The 18,369-nt window shown below is 52.6% G+C and overlaps 8 protein-coding genes across 8 annotated transcripts; 2 read left to right on the top strand and 6 right to left on the bottom strand.

The window, feature by feature from the left end:
* Positions 1 to 149: 149 nt before the first annotated feature.
* Positions 150 to 2,032, top strand: LY79DRAFT_586794 (uncharacterized protein; the record flags this gene model as incomplete). Its single annotated transcript, XM_060560690.1, has 6 exons — positions 150 to 204; positions 331 to 418; positions 477 to 635; positions 709 to 761; positions 858 to 1,009; positions 1,091 to 2,032. 6 exons carry the CDS (start codon positions 150 to 152, stop codon positions 2,030 to 2,032), a joined length of 1,449 nt encoding a protein of 482 aa, XP_060418871.1.
* Positions 2,033 to 2,792: 760 nt separating this feature from the next.
* Positions 2,793 to 3,966, bottom strand: LY79DRAFT_665965 (MIP family channel protein; the record flags this gene model as incomplete). The annotated part of the gene is made up of 2 exons (XM_060563144.1): positions 2,793 to 3,591; positions 3,653 to 3,966. The coding sequence occupies 2 exons, from the start codon at positions 3,964 to 3,966 to the stop codon at positions 2,793 to 2,795; spliced, it is 1,113 nt and encodes a 370-aa protein (XP_060418870.1).
* A 1,220-nt stretch (positions 3,967 to 5,186) lies between these two features.
* On the bottom strand, positions 5,187 to 6,058 carry LY79DRAFT_506116 (CFEM domain-containing protein; the record flags this gene model as incomplete). The annotated part of the gene is made up of 3 exons (XM_060553688.1): positions 5,187 to 5,319; positions 5,450 to 5,838; positions 5,924 to 6,058. 3 exons carry the CDS (start codon positions 6,056 to 6,058, stop codon positions 5,187 to 5,189), a joined length of 657 nt encoding a protein of 218 aa, XP_060418869.1.
* Positions 6,059 to 6,222: 164 nt separating this feature from the next.
* LY79DRAFT_282591 (uncharacterized protein) lies at positions 6,223 to 6,882 on the bottom strand. The gene is made up of 2 exons (XM_060552126.1): positions 6,683 to 6,882; positions 6,223 to 6,604 (listed from the first exon to the last, which is right to left on the bottom strand). The coding sequence occupies exons 1-2, from the start codon at positions 6,719 to 6,721 to the stop codon at positions 6,335 to 6,337; spliced, it is 309 nt and encodes a 102-aa protein (XP_060418868.1). The 5' UTR covers positions 6,722 to 6,882; the 3' UTR covers positions 6,223 to 6,334.
* Positions 6,883 to 9,446: 2,564 nt separating this feature from the next.
* On the bottom strand, positions 9,447 to 13,556 carry LY79DRAFT_282399 (uncharacterized protein). The gene is made up of 3 exons (XM_060552125.1): positions 13,281 to 13,556; positions 12,619 to 13,111; positions 9,447 to 12,558 (listed from the first exon to the last, which is right to left on the bottom strand). The coding sequence occupies exons 1-3, from the start codon at positions 13,344 to 13,346 to the stop codon at positions 9,470 to 9,472; spliced, it is 3,648 nt and encodes a 1,215-aa protein (XP_060418867.1). The 5' UTR covers positions 13,347 to 13,556; the 3' UTR covers positions 9,447 to 9,469.
* Positions 13,557 to 14,479: 923 nt separating this feature from the next.
* Positions 14,480 to 15,161, bottom strand: LY79DRAFT_665962 (mitochondrial F1-F0 ATP synthase subunit F of fungi-domain-containing protein; the record flags this gene model as incomplete). Its single annotated transcript, XM_060563143.1, has 5 exons — positions 14,480 to 14,505; positions 14,588 to 14,653; positions 14,711 to 14,864; positions 15,034 to 15,048; positions 15,114 to 15,161. 5 exons carry the CDS (start codon positions 15,159 to 15,161, stop codon positions 14,480 to 14,482), a joined length of 309 nt encoding a protein of 102 aa, XP_060418866.1.
* Positions 15,162 to 15,434: 273 nt separating this feature from the next.
* On the top strand, positions 15,435 to 16,390 carry LY79DRAFT_538375 (ETC complex I subunit conserved region-domain-containing protein). The gene is made up of 3 exons (XM_060556737.1): positions 15,435 to 15,713; positions 15,771 to 15,881; positions 15,946 to 16,390. The coding sequence occupies exons 1-3, from the start codon at positions 15,523 to 15,525 to the stop codon at positions 16,253 to 16,255; spliced, it is 612 nt and encodes a 203-aa protein (XP_060418865.1). The 5' UTR covers positions 15,435 to 15,522; the 3' UTR covers positions 16,256 to 16,390.
* LY79DRAFT_538369 (ran binding protein in the microtubule-organising centre) lies at positions 16,391 to 18,351 on the bottom strand. Its single transcript, XM_060556736.1, has 4 exons — positions 18,114 to 18,351; positions 17,957 to 18,033; positions 17,530 to 17,725; positions 16,391 to 17,338 (listed from the first exon to the last, which is right to left on the bottom strand). Exons 1-4 carry the CDS (start codon positions 18,207 to 18,209, stop codon positions 16,886 to 16,888), a joined length of 822 nt encoding a protein of 273 aa, XP_060418864.1. The 5' UTR covers positions 18,210 to 18,351; the 3' UTR covers positions 16,391 to 16,885.
* Positions 18,352 to 18,369: the final 18 nt, after the last annotated feature.

Raw genomic sequence — 18,369 nt, 5'->3', positions numbered from 1 at the left:
AGCTGGCATGCGAAGCTGACCTTTCTGTGAACTGTACCTCTTCGTAGATTATTTATACATCTCTCATTTCTTGTTGATACAAGTTCTATAAACGGATTCAGGTGTTTTCTTGGACTCCTTTGAGCGAATATTGGAGCCATATAGAAATTATGGGTGGCGAACGAAAGATCAAGTCCGTCGCCATCATTGGCGCCGGCGCTGCCGGTAAGCTTACACCGAACACCCCATTGCCTCATGCAGTATGACAACCAAAGTAAAACGAAACGAATCTGGCATCTGAACTGTCACCGTTGTGATAAATTGACCAGCCTGCTCATTCGAACGTAATAGGTGCCATCACCGCCGCCGCGTTCAAGGCCGAGAACTACTTCGAGAGGATTCAGGTATTCGAACGGCGAGAGTCCGCTGGCGGAACATGGTAAGGAGCACGAGCCCGCGACAGACCGTGGCAGGCCATGGCTAACATTCTTTTGCAGGATTTATGACTCGAACCCGTCGGAGCTTCCTCCACTCCAGCCGGGAAGTCTCCCCCCGGATGTCGATCCCGCTGTGGAGATTCCGGGTGAGCTGCCCCAGGTCAAGCCTCACAATCAACAGGAGCGATACTCTCAGACACCAATTTATCATTCTTTGACGTAAGATTATAAAATTTATCGTTCCTAGGAGTTCGTATGAAGAAGCGTACAAGTCTCTAACGGACAATCGCAGTACTAATGTTCCTGATATTGCAATGTCTTTCTCGGACGCAAGATTCGCCTATGGTCCATTTGCACCACACTGGATTCCCCGGCAATAATACATCGAAAACTACTTTTCACTGCACAACACGGACTCCATCTTGGTGCTCAACACAACAGTCGAAGATGTCACCAGGGTCACGGCAAAAGACAGACCTGAGCAGTGGAGATTGACACTAAGAAAGTTCAATGTTACGCGGAACGTCGATGTCTGGTGGCAGGAGGTTTTCGATGCAGTTGTCCTCGCAAATGGACACTATTCGGTACCTTACGTATGCATATCAGTGCCCATTGTTTGGACCGTTATTGTTCATAGAATCATAAAGGTTGTTGATGTGCTGATCGTTAATTAGGTGCCTTATGTCAAGGGCTTAGACGAGTACATAAAGAAGTTTCCGGGTCGTGTAGTCCACTCTAAGATCTACCGCTCTCCGGAGCCCTTTGCCGGAAAAAGAATTGTCACCATAGGCAATTCTGCATCAGGTCACGATGTCACGGCAGAGTTGGTCCAGAATGTCCGCACCCCGGTGTTTCAGTCTCGGCGCTCCAAGTCTCGCTGGGATGGCGACGAGCCGCCGCCAGGAATCGTATGGAAGCCCATCATCAAAGAGTACCATCTAGACGGAAGAATTATCTTTGAGGACGATTCATATCTTGACGACGTCGACCACGTCATCTACTGTACGGGATACAAACCTTCTTATCCGTTCTGGAATTCCGAGGTCAACGGCAGAAGGGCTCTGTACGACTACAAGCAAGGCAAGCTCATCAAGACATTTCAGCATACCTTCTTCCAAGATTTCCAGACTCTTGGGATTGTGGGTATGCCGCGGGTATTGACGTTTCGGAGCTTTGAATACCAGGCCGTTGCATTGGCTCGTGTATTTTCTGGAAGGCATTCCGTTGCGCTGCCTCCTGTCGAGGAGCAGGAACGCTGGGAAAGAGAACGAGAGGTGTTAGTTAGTAGGGAGAAGAGAAAGTTCCACGATATTGAGTGGGAGACGGGTGAGACGTTTGAATGGCTTAACTGGCTGTTCCGAGTTGCGGGCCTGCCTACGCTCAGGGGTAATGGTCGGACGCCGCCGGTGCTTTCAGAAGAACTGATCTGGGCCGTGGAGCATTTGAGGAAGTATCCCGAACCGGGAAACCCCAAAGATGGTGGTGATTCCCAGAAGAAGGACAAGACAGCTGGTAAAAGATTCCAAGGAGATGGCCATAAACATATTGAACAGGGGGAGAAGGAAAACCGGAGTTTAGTGCAAAGACCTAAGAAGGACCTGCTGGGGTTCATCTAGCATAGCCTCGGCGGATTTCCCATCTGATAGAGTAGATTCTTTCTCTTTCTTTTTTTATAGTAGAACTTCCCGAGACACCGAGATCTATTTCAGAATGATGAATCCTGCCATCCAGTTGCAGTTCCACTTCTGATCATTTCTAGGCCCTTCCATCCGATTCTTTCGATCTACCAATGCCGCAGCTAATATAATCTCAAGACCTTGAGCGGGTATTCACTGCGGCCAATGACAGTGATTCAGAAAGCAATGCAACCAAACACCAATCGTCTGTAATTCTTTTCAAAAGGCTCCTTTAGTTTACTAGTTTCGGTTAATCTTGAAACCTGGTCCCCCGCAATTGGCCACCTATTATGAAAGTGTTAACATCGCAACTACACGACCGGCAGTTTGCTTATCGTGAATATCATCCAAAAGTCAGAAGAATGCTAAAGTAAAGTTCAATTTTGTATTTAAAAAAAGGAACAAACCATATGAAAACCGAATAGCGGTATCGACATTCGGCCACAACATACAAGCGTCGTTAGAGCCAACCCAACCTAAAGACCGGAATTACCGTTCAATAGAAAAGGCCGGATTTTGAAGCTTTGTTGTGACTTTGACTTGCCTGTTTGCCCATCTATCGTCTATAATCCTTCTTCTTGCACTGTTCATACATCTCAGCACATATTACCTCTATCCCAGCACAGTATCATGTCTCATAAGTTAACGTACTATCCATCTAACCTTGAATCATCTTGCGCTCCGTCTCTGTAATGCCGGCTTACAATATCTCGTCGTCCTCCTTCCGGGGAATGTTAAAAGGCGAATCTCTTCCAGTGTAGATGAAGGCGTCGTACACACTGGCGCCCGCCACGCCACCTGCGATGGCGGCAATCCACGGCGCCCAGAGCCAGTAAAAGTAGTCGTGAGTGAAGACGACAGAGCCGTAGCCAACAAGGGCCAGCGCGATACGTGGGCCAGTGTCTCTGGCACCGTTCATGGCATATCCTGTGTTGATGCCCAGAGCGGAGCCGATAGCCAGGAGAGCCAGGAACATGGCGAAAGGCTGGGTGCCCTTAGGCGGGGCCAGATTGTTCTTGTCTGCCAGAGCAAAGACAATGGCGACTAGCGTAGCCGAGGCGAGGAACTCGGTGTAGAAGGCGCCGGCGTAGGGCAGACCGGTGGCGGGCAATGTGAAAAACAGGCCAGCGGTGGCGTGCTCGCCAGCCAGGGAGCGGGCAGTGCCGCCCTCGTACGCGGCAATGCTGGTCGCGTAGTTGAGGTAGACAGCGAGGCTAGCGAAGGCGGCGCCCAGCACCTGCGCCGCCAGGAAGCCCGGCACCTTGCGCCAGGGAAAGCCGCGGAACAAGGCCAGCACCACAGTCACGGTCGGGTTGCAATGGCCGCCCGAAACACCACCGGACATCCACACGGCCATCGAGACTCCAGCTGCCCACGCCAGCCGGCACTGCAGGAAGTCTCCAGCGTTCTCACGGATATCAGGCCCGCGGTAGTTCAGCCGCGTCTCACACTCGACGCCCGCGCCGAAGAGCAGGATCATGAACGTGCCCCAAAACTCGCTGTCTTTGATCAGCTCCCAGGACTTCCTCGCTTGATAAATGGCACCGAGGGAATACTTACGCAAATTCCTCGCGCCAATTGTGACGGATCTGGGCCCACGTATTGGGTGGCCTGTCGCTCAGCGCCCATTGGGCTTTGTGTAGACGTGTCTCGTGGTGAGCGGCGACAGGGGCGGCGGGCAGCACTGGCTCGACATCGCCGTGGTGAGGGTGCACCTCTTGCAGCGAGGCGCGCCGTATCGACAGAGGCGACACGCGTCGGTGACTACCGAACGACGGCATAGGAAAGTTGAACGTGCCGATACGTTGCCGCTGTTGAGCGAGTAGCGGCTGACTGGGGTCGCCCGGGTCGTGAACGGAGGATCTGGCAGACATGGTATGGCGCGTTGAGGAGCGATATGCCTATCTAAACCGGTGCCCGTATAGCTAGACGGGCGGGCGGATGAGGGTGAAGGAATGGGAATACAGGTTTACAGAATGACAATGTCCCTCGCGCTGGCTCATGTTTTTGATCGCTCGTGTCTGTTATGTCGATCCATCGCTCTGCTCACCGTATCAACTTGGAACCCGCTCTCCAAGTGGCTCCTGAGACCGGCCTCCCATTTGACGGGGCAGGGAGTGACGGGTGCCTATCTGTGGGTTTTCGGCGGATTTGCGGTCCAAACATCGATAACACTTTGAACAACCAACCTTACCTACCCACATCTTTTGATACGGCACAGCCCCCTGCTAGAGCGCGATGTTTCTGCTAAATTTAACCCTGAAGGATAAACTTGAATTCGGCACCTCTTTGATCCAAGATGGGTTCTCTCAGTCCCTCTCTTCCTTCCTTAGGTACTTTCCAAGTAGAGCAACGCTGTTTGTACGGAGCTTGGGTTGTCTAGACCGGAGCCGCCATTTTCTGATAGGCATAGTTTAATAACTGGCTCCGCTGGTATCCACCTGTCCGGCGCCGAGCCCGACAAACTGCCATGGTCACATTCATATACTAGAGAGAACCAAATTTACTACTCAAGTACTGTTACTCGCCGGAGAGCAAGAGTAGTGTAGTCGGTGGAGGTCGGGAAACGAACTTGTTTGTCTTCAAGACATAGTTGGCGCAAATTTTGTCATTTAAGAGGAACTTACGAGAAGGAAAGAGCATCAATATATATACAGCTTGGGCTTGAAAGTCTTTACGGCTATGGCGTCCACACCAAAAATTACTATATCGTCTCTACACAGGTTTTTGAAATCTATAAGCTGATCGCAACTTGAAATGATACATGGTATTAAACTGTCAAAGCGGCGCATGAACCTATTGAAGACATCAACTTGACTGCGTGACATAGGATGCGAATTCGTTTCCACGCATTGGTGTAGGTTTGTCTTGGCCGGTGCTTATGAATAGTATGTTTTTAAGCCTTTTGGTAGAGCTGACTTGTGGATCGTGGCTCTGGAAGGCTGGCGATCCAAGACTGACTAATCGTAGGAATTTAGGGATTAAATGTCGCCAAAGCTGGCGCGCAGCCGGAAGGCAAGCAACGACTACCGCCACAGAAAGCTCTATATAGGACCACATATGGAGATAGAATGCATCGTCTGTGTAAGAAGTTTCAGAAAAGTCCCTGGAGAAGCCAAGATTGAGTTTGCAGCAGCCGGGAAGGCGGTTCATGCTTACATGTGGGATCTCTGAAGCCCTCTAAGCTTACTAGGACTTTTAGTCGAATAGAACTAACAACCGCGATGCTTCACAAATTCACAGATTAGCTATGGGATTTTCTCACGCCTGTACAGCAGGCAATATGTAAGGGGACTGACAAAAGAAATACGTTGATAAGGCAAGGGGTGACGGGGACCGCTCGTTTTCCACACTTACAACGCCCCGAGTCCAAACATGAGCATAATCTCCGCCTTCTGCCTCTTCCTCATATTAAGCCACAGAACTCGTGTGGTTGGTAGTATCAATATCCATACATCAAGGGCAATGTTGATGACGGCGTGGCTGACGAACATGGCGTAAACATTGATACAATGACCCGGGTGCTTGCCGTCCCATGCCTTCCAGGCGTTGCTGAAGGGCTGACACTGGGCCAGGTTGGCGATCGTGAAGGCAATGCAAAAGGCAATATTGAAGGCCTGGGTAGCCCACAGTACGGCCGTGAAGGTGTTGCTCACCATGCTGAAGACGCGGATATAGAAGAAGAGGAAGGAGGCTTTGAGGGTCGAAATGCCGAGGGTATATATTACTTCGAAGGCGAAAAACCCCTGTGATGGCTTTGTTTAGTCTTGGTCGGTTCATTTTCTGTAAGTAATACGCAGTTGCAACCCCGTGCGGTGCAGGAAGGCTTACATGTAAGAACCGAGTAATCTGTTCGGATGACAGTGCCCACACATCACGACCGACGCCGAGTTGATGACCTGGAGACTCATCAGAGACGCCAGGACAAAAGGAAGGATAGACGCGAAGCTTAGGGGAAGTTACCATGAAACCTCGAGATAGCGAATGAGAGAGAGAAGATCTGCGTGTTGGGTCAATAAAAGCAGAGCATGAATTGAGCCGAGACAAACTTACATATCCGATGATCAGCATCACATCATCCGCTCCCCAAGACGATAGTCTCAGTGCCTTAGTGAGCAGCCGCACGAGGACGAAGAATGCAGTGCCTATTACCAGGATGAACCTTTCGGCCGCGGTTCCCGTCTCATTGCTGTAAGGGAATCCGCACCGCGTCCATGTCACGTTCTTAGCCACTGGGAGGGATTAGGATGTCAGTTCCCGGCGCGAATGATCGATAAAAAGTCTCACGATGGGGATATAAAGATAGGAATATGTATAATAAGGATATGAAGCTATATTGAAAAGCGGGAAAACGATGGAAGATAAGGGCATCTCACTATATGAATACTCTAAATCACAGGACGTGCGCACGCAACTGCGCAGGACGCTGATATAGGTAGCATCCTGACATAGACAAGTCAGGTCGGCCACGGCACATGTGGTCATATTGAGCGCCTGCGACATGCATGGAACCTGATCGAGCACCACACGGGTTAGCGACACCTATCTCATGCAAGATATTGTCAGGAGACATTGGGGATTTCGGCTTACGGCGCATGCTGGCAGAGTTTCTGACATCGGAACCGCCATCAAAGTTGATGTCGACGTCAGGGCACTGCGATAGCTCAGGAACAGACACACAGGTCAACGGAAACGACGGAGGCATTATGAATCCAAGGATCACTCGCTGGAGGAGGGGGGAAGGGGGAGCCAGGCCGTGGGGAATAATACGTTTATGTTTTGAAGAGACGGTCTATTCGTCTTCTTTTCCCCCTTCCGGATGTGAACTAGATTACGCCTTCCAACGGACGATAGGCTCCTGGGGATCTGCCTAAACCCCACTCTTCCATTTTGGGTGGAAGATCTAACCGCGCTCAATGGCTGAGCCGCTTCCGGCGAGATGAACGGTTTAGAATCACAAGAGGCAACTTTTTTTCTTTATGAGAACCGAAAATCAAAGAATGCTAGGACGGTTTGTTGTGCGACGTTTAGTGGCACCTCCATGATCCCTGTTTCTGACTGGAGGGAACAGTGATTACTGTCGTTAGGGGGGTTTGACCAAGACAAATACCCTCGGTTCGTTCGCCGCTAAGCTTTCTTCCAGTCTCGACCCAGCCACCTCTCTCGAATACTCAAATTCAGGAAGTCTAGATTGTGCGGATTGGAGACTTGGCGTATGTTTATTAATAATAAGGTTGCGGACCAGCAAATGTTCGGTGCCGCGATTGATGGGTTGAGAGCCCCAAGGAAAAGGTGTACTAGGACATTGAGTCTCATTGCCACACAACCATAGCACGGCAGATATATTGTGGCAGTTATCACGGGTACACGGAAACAGTGTCGTGGAATGAAAGATCATTTATAGTTCTTTGAACTATGAGTGTATCAGACCTGACTTGATCGGCTGAGAACATCATCAACCTGGAGCCGGACTCAGAATTTCCCGATAGTTGCAGTTATGTGTCTTATCCCGTTCGAGCCGATGGAGGTGGAAATTGAAGTCACAGCCAGACGCCTTGCTAATGGATCAACCTACCAGTTCATTTGGACGCTACGGTTTGAGGTCACCACTCTCGACGGATGCAAACCTGTTGCGGAGGTCAGCTTTTATTGTTCTTGTGCCGTGTTGTTGAAATATAGCAGTGATAGCAAGGATAGGACGAGAATGGGGACAGTGAGAACAAAATAGGCACCAATCAATCACCATTAGAACATGGTGACATGCACGAGACATTCTTCGGCCGCAAGGGGCCTACCGCTCTCGGCCACCGCCGCCATCATTTCAAAGTGAGGTCTCAGACTCAAGCCACAAACTCTCCTATACCGCTAGCCAGGTCCAAGTCGGCATTTCCCCTCCGTGACGACTTTGGCCGCAAACGACCAAAAGCCCCACTAGATAGCTGTCCTCCCCCTTCCCATTCTGCTCGTAACTCGTTTCCTGAGGAAACGTGATTCAAAAATCGAGGATCAAAAAGAAAATCTGGCATCGAGAAGCCAGCCCTCTGTCCCACCTTCCCGCCTTTCCCATCCTCCGCCCTCCGCATTTTCCTGTTTTTTCAACCTCAGCGAAGATCTTAGGGTTCCTCTTGCTCATATACCTCTTCTTTAAACTGAAGCGTGTCCCTTGAGTGAGTCCATCACCAGAGACTTTGAAGACGCGGCACTCAGTTTCATGGGTGTTGCAACGGCCAACTCTGCGAAGAAGGGGACTTGCAGTGGCTAAGACGGCTCAGCAATTCGCCGAGAAGAATCGACATGATGTTAACATTGACTCCTTTCCAAGATGACGTAAAACAAAGCTGTCCAAATTCGCGCAGCCACCGCGTTGACTTATTGGCGGAGCTGAACTGTTATGAGTCAACTGTCCTCAAAGGTTCATCTGCCATAGGCTACGATGTGAAGCTTACGCCCAAGGTATGCTTATGTTCTCGATGGAAGTTAAGAGTTGGCACGTGAGTTGTTAAAAGACACACGGCATGCTTACAAGCAACACTGAGCAACGTTGAACATTGACAACATCTACGCATAGAATCCTCTACCCGGCATCAATACATGTGAAAAATTGCAAAGGGACTCGAAACCGCTGGTGGTTTCATCATTTGTTTGTGTGTTTTCTGAGCTGCAATTACCAAGGACATTCATCTGCCCGCAAGCAGTTACTGCCCGTTGATCTGGCAGTACCGAGTATATGCCGGACACCGATCAATCACTCTTATTCGAGCCCTGTAATGCTACTTCCTTTCACATCAGAAGTTGTAAAAGACTGCATTACCCTCCAGTATCCCCCTGGGCCCCCGTCACCCCTTCCATGGCCCTCTCTCCAGCCGTTTCGTTATTCGTGTCATGGAAACCAATCATACGAAGAAACACCTGACCCTGAGCAATGTGCCTAGCGCTTTTCTCTGCGGATCTAGCAGGTATTCGGTGTTCGCGTCGAGTAGGTGAAATTGGTCGGTGGGAGTAGTTGAAGTTTTTCGTTTGTGGTGAAGAGCGGTAGAGTCCGTCCTCATCTTTACACCACCAGTTTGTCTGTGTTCCTACGAGGTATGAAATCGGTCATGCTCATGTGCCGACCAAATCAGTCCAGTCGACCGCGGGTCATCGAGATCCGGAAACGCAAAACGCTCCCTGCGGAAATAATCAAAGTTTCGAGATGGTACCTACTGCCTATCGCTCGTAGCGGAGCAGTCCGCGCATGCGTAGTTACGCATAATGAACAGTATTCGTACGTTTGGTGTGGCCTTCGATTTCGTCGGCTACGATTGGTAGTGCATGCTGCCCACCACGACTGAACAACGTGTTGTTGTATTTTCAAAGTGTCGTGTTGACAGCATTTCCTCATGCTGCCTGCGTGGGAGGCGTTCGGCGAGACCAATTTTCGGATCCGCGTCCACGATAGCTGCTACGGCCTCCCCGGCTGGGAGGGGGCGTTGAGTTGCTTGTCTCGCCAGAGTAAGAGGGCTCGCGGCCTTTACCGCCTCGATGAGTTGGGCCAGACCCACGCTGCGCACCTCGCACATTGGATCGCCGAGGGTTACTACCCGATCGAGAGAATGGAAGGGGAACGGACTTGGCCTCGGCCATTCCAGGGAGCAGGACGCGATACACGCTGCCGCTGGTCGACATTTCATGAGGGAACCACAGTGAGCGGACTGTCTCAACATCGGACACCCAGAAACGCCTCGGCAATGGCTTGGTTGGTGCGGTAGCTGGATGCCACGCGGCATCTGGCGTTTTATGCGGAAGTCGAATTTGAGGGAGCGACCCCATCTCTTGTTCCTCAAAGCACTCCTCGGCCATTGGTTTCGTGTTAAAGGACTTCACGTCATCTGCGAACTGCTCAGCAGCCGAACGAGGTAGAGAGACGGTAGCCGGATTAAAATGGCCCGAGTAATCGAGTGCACTTTTAGTGACGGGCTCAACACCCGGTGCTTTCGGGGGAGAGTTCGGTTTTCGTCCTGTGAGCAGGTTATTTATACGATCTTGCCAATTCTCGTTTCCACTTTGATCTTGCGACCGATGCGGCACATGGCTCGGCTGGTAAGGCCCACGAGGGTGAGACACAGGTCCGTCTTTGTACCCGGCGGGGGTAGCCCAAGCGAATTGCCCAGAGTTTCTAGAAGCCGTAGGTTGCGTAGCTGAAGCTGAAGGAGGTAGCTTCACAACAGGGTGCGGGCGAGGAAGGGATACATGAGGATGAAGCGCGTCTCCGTCGAAAGCGGGGTGACCAAGCATATCCGGAGGCGGCGGTGAAGGGGAGTTAGGCCTCGACGGCTCCGTATGAGCACCTGAAAAATCATGTCTGCTGTCCTTGGGGGGAAAGAATCTTGAAGAGGTTCGAGACTGGGTCGCGGCTGATGGTCCGGTAGAGGGCAGAATTGAACCTGTTGATGAACCGGTAGGTACTGGGGGCTGGTCAAGCCCGTGACCGGAGACATCGTGGTGAACGACGTGGGTGGGATCGCGCCTGCCGTCCCCGGAAGGCCGCCATGTATCCTTGATCGAGGCTTGAGCTTGTTCGATAGTGAGCCCGCGGTCAGCAAGAGTTCGATCACGCTCGAGACGCTGTGTTCTCCTCTCATCCAAAGCCGTCTTATCCCCTTCCAACACCGAATTGGCCCATCTGTTCCTCATTTCGCTGACTTCACGTGTACCTCCAGATGCAGGGCGAGACTGGTTGACAGTCGGGACTTGAGGTAGACCTCGCTGCGCGCTGGGTGGTGCGATGGGCGCAGGGCCCTTCTTGGCCTGGGCCGGCGGAAGCTGGCTAGGCAATTGAGCCACCTGCGACTCGGCCAGACGACCCAAGTCAGTGTTGAAAGTTCCATTACCGAGTCCACGATCGTTATTAGGTGATCCCCATACGTTACGAGGGGCTTGAGGACTAGAGGAGCTCCAAGTCGGAAGCCGTTCCTGCTGGGGTGAAGGTGCCACCCAAGAGCTGGGTTGCCTCGCTTCTTGGCCACCATGTCTTCTGCCGTGTTCGCCACTGGCAGTGGTAGGTCTGTCGCTAAACGTTTTGTCACTCACGTGAGAGGCAGTTGCTGACACAATTGACGAGCCAGGGCCCGCTGCTGACGGCTGTGAGCCCGCGTTGAGGCCAGAAGAGCCGTCCTGTTGAGATTGCTGTTGCGCCTGAACGGCTTTGATATCTTCGGGCGACGAATCCTTCTTGGCGCTCTTGCGTTCCGGAGGCGGCCCCATGGCTTCCAGCTTCGCCTTGATGCGCTCTTTTCTTGCGGCCTCCTCACGGGCTTCCTCTTCGCGCCTTCTCTGCATTGCCAACTCACGCTTCTCGCGCATAATCTTCTTCTGTAGTTCAAGGTCCTCCTCCAAGCGGGCCATGGGTGGTGGTTGCACCGGCTGAGAGCTGGTTGTGTGCAAGCTAGCATGATTAGTTCCTGGCGAAGGTCGCGGCTGCCACTGCTGGTTGCCATGCATTCGAGGTCCCTGTTGCAGGCCCGAGGGTGAGAAATTTCGGGGGGAAATAGGGCTATCAACCGAACCAGCCATGGAACCTCTGCGCGCGTTCAGCAGGTCTTGGGGAGGTCCCGGCATTTCATGGCCCTTGCCCGGTCGTTGCAGGTAGGATCCACTTCCACCACTAGCAACAGAAGATCCGCGACGCCTGCCATAGGAACCATCGGGTACCGAAGTTCTACTGGTTTGAAAAGCAGCGGACGGCTCAGGGTGATCAGACTGGGATGGACGTTGCAGTAAGGCAGGCTGTCTAGAGTGGGCATCGGACCGCATCGAGCCCCTTCGGTCAGGGGCCGGCTCGTAACGTCCAGACTGGGAATTGAAGAGTTCCCTGTTTCCGCCCGCGGCGGCTCCGTCTCTCCAAGCGGATCGACTGAAGTCATCGGCGGCGATCTCTTTAGCATGGTGAGGCGGCGGGGTGTTGATCTTGGCGGAGTGGTCCTTTGCAGAGTATCGCGTGCCGGCTTGGAACGCGGGTGGCTCGGCAACAACCGGCGGAGCCTTCTCAATGGGTGGAAGAGGCGCCCACGGTGATTTTACTGGAGTCGGAGGCGCAGGCGGTTTTGCGACGAGAGTTGGCTTATCGGCAGAGCCGGCCTTGAGTATCAACCCCTTCCCCGAAGCAAGGCCTCCAGACTTTATAGAAGGTGACGCGGTAGTGCGAGGCGGTGGTGCGGGTGATTGTGGCTTCTCTATCACTTTCTCTTTCGGTGGCGCTGGGATCGGCTCAGGCGGTGGGGCAGGCGTTTCGTCTGGGTGCGGGAGCGTAGTTTTGGTGCCGTCCGTCCAGGTAATGGTCTCGGGAGCCCAGTCATCGTCGTCGTCTTCTATGTCTGCCCAATTTCCTTGCGCCGGCCCGCTTTCAGGAGCAAGTCGACTTGCCATATGAATGCCATACTTCTTAAGTTCCTCATCTGTTAGCTTTTTGGGTTCCGGAACAGGAACGGCTGAAATATCTCGTTAGCAACCGACCGCAACCACTGTCAACAACACCCAAGTAGCCTTACGTCGATTCTTGTTCCACACTGCGCTGGGGTCAGGGCCTGCAGCGGACTGGCCTCCGTTGGCAGCCGAGTTGGCGCGTGGAGTGGAGCCCGTGCCAGTTCCTGACTTTGCGACAAGTCTCGGTCTCGATGAGAGGGTCGAGGTTCCCGATGGAGAGGAGCTCAAGATCGACGTTGAGTTCGTCTTGTCGCCCGGCTTGGTCGTCGAGGTACTCGTGGGTCCTTTCGAGGCTAGAAACTTCTTGTTGACCGACACAGCCTTGAACGTTGCAGGCTTCTTGACAGACGACGACGTCCTTCCGTGGCCCTTCTCTCCATCTGGGGCAGCCCGCGATGCTTCCGTATCCGATCCCCCACTAACACTAACATCTGCCGAAACGACCTGATCTTCAACACCGGTGATGTGCTTATTTTCTAAGTCATCGACGGCGGGACTACCGTTCAGATTCGCGCGGTCTGGACCGACATGATGTGAGTCGTCGTTGGCGTCGTTAGTCTGCTTGACGGGGTTGCCGAAGGATCCCAGGTTAGCCAGGGCAGGTGATGGGGCGGCAGATATGGAGATGTGTGCATGGGGTACAAGTGGGAGGGGGGTCATGCAGATGATCGGGCAATGAGGCTGGCGCCAGCGGTGAAGTTGAAAGAGGGGAAAATAAGGAACTCACGAGCTTGGAGTCAGAATGGACAGAAGCATCAACGGGGGCGGCAAGGGTGGCTTCAGTTGCCATCATACGTCGTCGGATGTTCTGCGCTGGAAGAGCGAATTTGGGCTTTTCCGAACTCGAGTTTGACCGAGAGAGAACAAGTATGGGTATTGTAGAGGATGAGTTGGTATGGTCGGGTTCGCGGTTGATTGTCGACTAAGCGACGAGTCGCGGAAATCGGGCGTCGGGGATCGGATCGCGGGGTTAATGCGATCTCGAGAGTCGCGGATTCGAGACTCCCCTACCGGCAGGACGTATATCGTCGTCAAGGTAATTGTTTGGGGGGGAGGTTTGGGAGTAGGGAAAATAGGAGCGCTGGGCTGATGGGAGTGAGGCGGTAGTAGAAGGACACACCTATGCGGCTGTGATGGTTGTGAAGTCGATTTTCCTGAGGAGCTGCAGTCGCCTAATCAGGGATTAGCGTGCGGCAGGGGAGCAAGCCAGAGCAATGGGGGAGGCAGGTGAGGAAAATGGGTGGATCCGATGGGGTCCTGCCCGCCGACGTGGTCAGTGGAAGGCTGTGACAGTGCCTATACGCAGCTTACTGTGCGCTACTAGCACTGTGCAACGGTCAGCTCGGGCGGGCAAGAGTCAACGCGGGATTCCCCGATGTGGAAACAGGCTATTCTGGGACATTTCTGCATTGACGAGCAACGCCATGGTCTGAGCATTCTGGGGTTCAAAGGCTGACGCAGCCCATCCGCAGGCCCCAACTGATGGGTGTTTTGTTGACTCTGAAAGAATGGACTGCTAATAAAATCCTTGCATTAGACTAATTGTAGATTGCATACTCAGAGCGAACCAAAGTCAATGAGTGAGTGCCTACTTCGCTGGACCACAACCAACGATCCGTTTCCCTCAAACATCATACTAAATCTGTCCCTTGTGACAGAGGGGCAGTGGAGTGTTACGCAATAGCACTCAGTTAATCTTCCACTACCTAGTTGACCCGATCTTTCGGCAACTGGCTCTGCGTGTTGGCACTCTGGTGGACAGAGGAACTGGGTCTTTCGTCGGGTTACATTCAGCTGATGACGTACACACAAACGAGATTTTGCCGAGGAGCATCCTCCCGGGAAACGGATTCTAATTCTTATATACACAGTCCCAATGCCATTACACAGCCCTGAGCTGGACTACAACTGGTGACTTTGAGTCGCTTAGTGGGCATTGTTCTTGTGGTGGCCTGAAAACCGTCAGCATCGTCTGTAGCAGATCTTTTGATTCGCTCATTTACTCATCTGAGTGGAGCGGATGGTCCGACTTACGGAGGTGGAAGTAGTAGTTCTGGGCGTAGCCGATAACGAGGAGAAGGCCGAGGGCATGAATGATGGCTGCGTTGAAACGTCAGATCATTACTTAGAGGGGCATCACCACCGGGAAACACATACGCTTCGCCGATGCGTTCTTGCCGTTGAAGTGCTTAGCGGCGTAACGGCCGAGGATGCCAGTGGCCTTGGCCTCGGGAGCCGGGCCACGGGGGAGCTTCTCGTAGAAGTTGACAACGCGCTGCATGCGAACAGCGTTGGGGTCCGCGCCAAGGGCCTGAAAAGAGATCCGTATGTTAGCCCATGTTGATATTCCCATAGCTCCGAATAGCCCCGTCCGCGTTTCTTCCTTCTCCAGGTTCCACGCCCAGGCTCCGGTTGACAGGGTAATCTTCGCAACGAAATCGCAAGCATCAAAACATTGAAAAATCAGGTAGACATCGTACCTTGGGAGAGGCGACCTGGTATTAATAAGTTAGCACCTTGTTCCGGGTACCGGCTGTTTGGCAAGAGGGAGGACGCGCACCTTGGGGGGAATAAGGGTCGAGAGACCGCGGCGAGGGACGAAGCTCATGGTGTCTGGATATCGGAGTCGCAAAAAACGATGAGGGAGGGATCCGTCGATCGCTCAGCGCAAGCAGTCAATTGAGCGGGATCAATTGACTTCGATTTCGACGTGAGGGAGGCTGATGCTGTAATGTGGACGAGGTGAGGCTCCGGTGCCGAAGTGAGGTTTGACGAAAAGCACTCGTTTCTTCGGGTCAAGGTTCTTGCGGCGACCAATCAGCACACCCCAAACAGAGCCCCAGCAAGGCCCTTTCACCATGAATGCCGACCGTCAATCACCACCACCACCACCACATTCCCTGAACACCAATTCTCCCAACGACGACAACGCTGTCTCCCTACATCAATTGAGGGAGCGAATCGTCGCAATGGCATCGCTCCGAGCCTACAATGCAGCTTGCCTGCTCCGCAGCAGTGCCAATGTCCGAGTTTCTGTCGCGATGACCGCTCGCCGATTCGAGAGCCAGCTCGCGCCCGGCACCACAGGAGTGCCCGCCGCAATCCCCTCTACTGAACAGAACGGACCTGACTATACCATTACCGCCGACAAGGCGACCTCGTGAGAGCCTCTCAAGGTCGATATGAAAACGGGAATCGTTGCTAAACTCTGTCACAGCACCTTCACACCTGTTCCTAAGAAGCTTCAAAACGCCAGCGAGGACGTTCCCTACCTCCCAGCCGCCGTCATCTCTGGTGCCCCCATTGAGCTCCAGGCACGCAGCGTCCGGTACGCACACACGTTTGGCGTGAAGGCTCTTTGGAGTTGGTTACTAACAACGGCTTGTGTGCAGCATTTACCAGGAGGCCAAGCCCGCGACGCAGTCCGGCAACTGGCAGGGACACCACTGGCGCATGGACTGGGACATCCTCCCCAAGGGCCACCGATGGGAGAATCCTCTGATGGGCTGGCAATCATCAGGAGACATGATGCAAGGCACCAAGCTCAACTTCAAGACCAAGGAAGACGCCATCCACTTCGCCGAGAAGCAAGGCTACGAATATTTCGTGTCGGAGCCTCAGTCGAGGAGAATCAAGCCCAAGGCCTATGCCAACAACTTCCTTTACTCGCCCAACAAGCTCAAGCATATCCGCACCAAATAGACGTTGTACCAAATGTATATAATATAAGGCGTCTCTTGCTTCCTATACCAGGGCACTGAACCAAGAAATGGCCCTGTTTACACTTGATGTGATTAATTACAATGAACCTCATTACTGTCACACACACAACAGAGAAACGATGTTGAGCTTTTGAACGTCTATACGGCTGTTCAGTTGTAAGCGAACTTGTTTGCATGCTGATTGGATAGCCGGGCCACCGTTAGACAGTTCGCTCAACTAACCACTCAACGTTGATGGGGAAGCCCGAAAAGAGCCAGATCGAATAACGACAGATCGCGGTGTCACTAGAAAGGTTGAGAAATAAGGTAGTGAAAAATCCGAGCGGTATTGTTTCTACTCGTGTCGGTCTTCTGTTTGACCCGATGCGGTACACCCGCGATGAAATGCATGTACCATAATCAACTCAGTCTTGACCGAATGCCCAACGCCTGCAGAATACCTACAATCCTGTTGTCCATGTCCCTAAATCAAACCTTGCTCTGTAACTCCATGCGCTATCCGAGGCCAGTTACTCAGGCCGTGATTCCTTTGAAAAAACATACACAGCATCCTGTTGCATCCACACGAGTGCTTGTTCTCTTTCCTGCAGCATGCTCGTGCTTCATCGTACTAGGACAGCTGCATTTGGTCGTGCCCATCGCTCTCGTCTCCATTCAAACCGAGCCCGATTCGTTCAGGAAGAGCCTTTTTCTCAGCTCGTGCAGTCGACTCGGCCCATGCCCGCATCTTGACTAGCTGTCGAATCGCCGCTTCCCTACGCTCAGATTGACGCTGCAAGATGGCCTTGTTGACATGGTCTGCCACATCCCGTCTCAGGTCTGGGTGCAAAATGGCTGCCAACTGAGGCTCGAGGTCATTGTGAGGGAAGATCAACAATGCCATAGTCTCTTCGAGATCCTTGAGGAAACGGGAATCTGTTGGCGCCCGAGGACCAAGGTGATTTGTGGCGAAGGTCAAGGCGGGAGTGATATCACCGCCAGGTGTGTTTGTGCACGAACGAATCAGCTCGACAAGCTGTAGACGGAGCAGAGCAAAGTGCAAAGTCGGATCATGGTCCAGAATCTGGTGCGTTTGTTAGACAGTGTACCTGGAAGCAAATACGTATTGAAAAGTAGAAGAGTAAATGGAAGCTCATAAAAAAGGTGGTTGTTTCTCATCAAAGACCCGAAGGTTCTATGAGTGGTGCATGATAACTCGATGTCTAATCACGGCAAATTCGGGAGGGGTGTAGAAAAAAAAATGGTACCACATACCTCCGTGTCAAAATCGTTCAGCGCCTCGATAGCGGACTGAATGCTTCCGGTGTGGATTGACTTTTGAATCTGCTGACGAACCTTGATCGTCTCGTCAATTTGGTGGGGTTGCATATTGGCTTCCTTGCTGAATTTTGCGGCAGCATTAGGATAGCCTTCCATAGTTAGGTAGTCGAGGATCAGGGCGTTGATATCGCTGGAGAATTCCGTTAGCAAAAAGTCTCCTCTTTTGGTGCGCCAATAGATGCAAAGATGGAAAACAGCAAGGTGTCAGGGTAAATTTTATATCGAGTTCTCCGCATGGTAATTGCTAGGAGAGATTCCCATTTGATAGTCGATCATCATGTGAGCTGGATGGGGAGGGAAGGCGGGCGGCTCGAAAGCTAACGCCGGGCTAGTGGGCAGGAAGAGGACGATTGAGGCTTACCTCTTGGGCGACTGAACGTCCTGAACACGCCTCTCGAAGGCATGCTTCATTGGGGTGGCCGTTGACGCAGACGAAGTCTGAAAGACATCTTAGCTGCTGTCCAGCAAGAGCAGACAGGACCAGAGCCCACAGAAGGGCACACAGGAGCTCAACGGACCATGATTCTCTCCAAGGTCTCCCGAACGAGACGAGCAGCAGCTCTGTTCCAGACTGCTATCGCTGTTGGGTCGTTGATGTCCGGCAGTCCTGACATGCGATGGGAGGTGCGCAAAGCAGGAAAAGCAAGCCAGGATCAGACTATGGGCGGCAGTCACATTTGAGTGGCCGTTCGAACTCCCGTTTGTTTGTGGTTTGGAAGGGTTGAAAGAAACTGAGGGAGAAATGGGATTGGATGTGGAAGAAGAAGGAAACGT

This window comes from Colletotrichum navitas (assembly GCF_030913465.1).
Source record: "Colletotrichum navitas strain CBS 125086 chromosome Unknown LY79scaffold_5, whole genome shotgun sequence".
NCBI lineage: Eukaryota > Fungi > Ascomycota > Sordariomycetes > Glomerellales > Glomerellaceae > Colletotrichum > Colletotrichum navitas.
The sequence above is the reverse complement of the archived record's forward strand: the minus strand, read 5'-3'. Positions and strand labels throughout refer to the sequence as shown.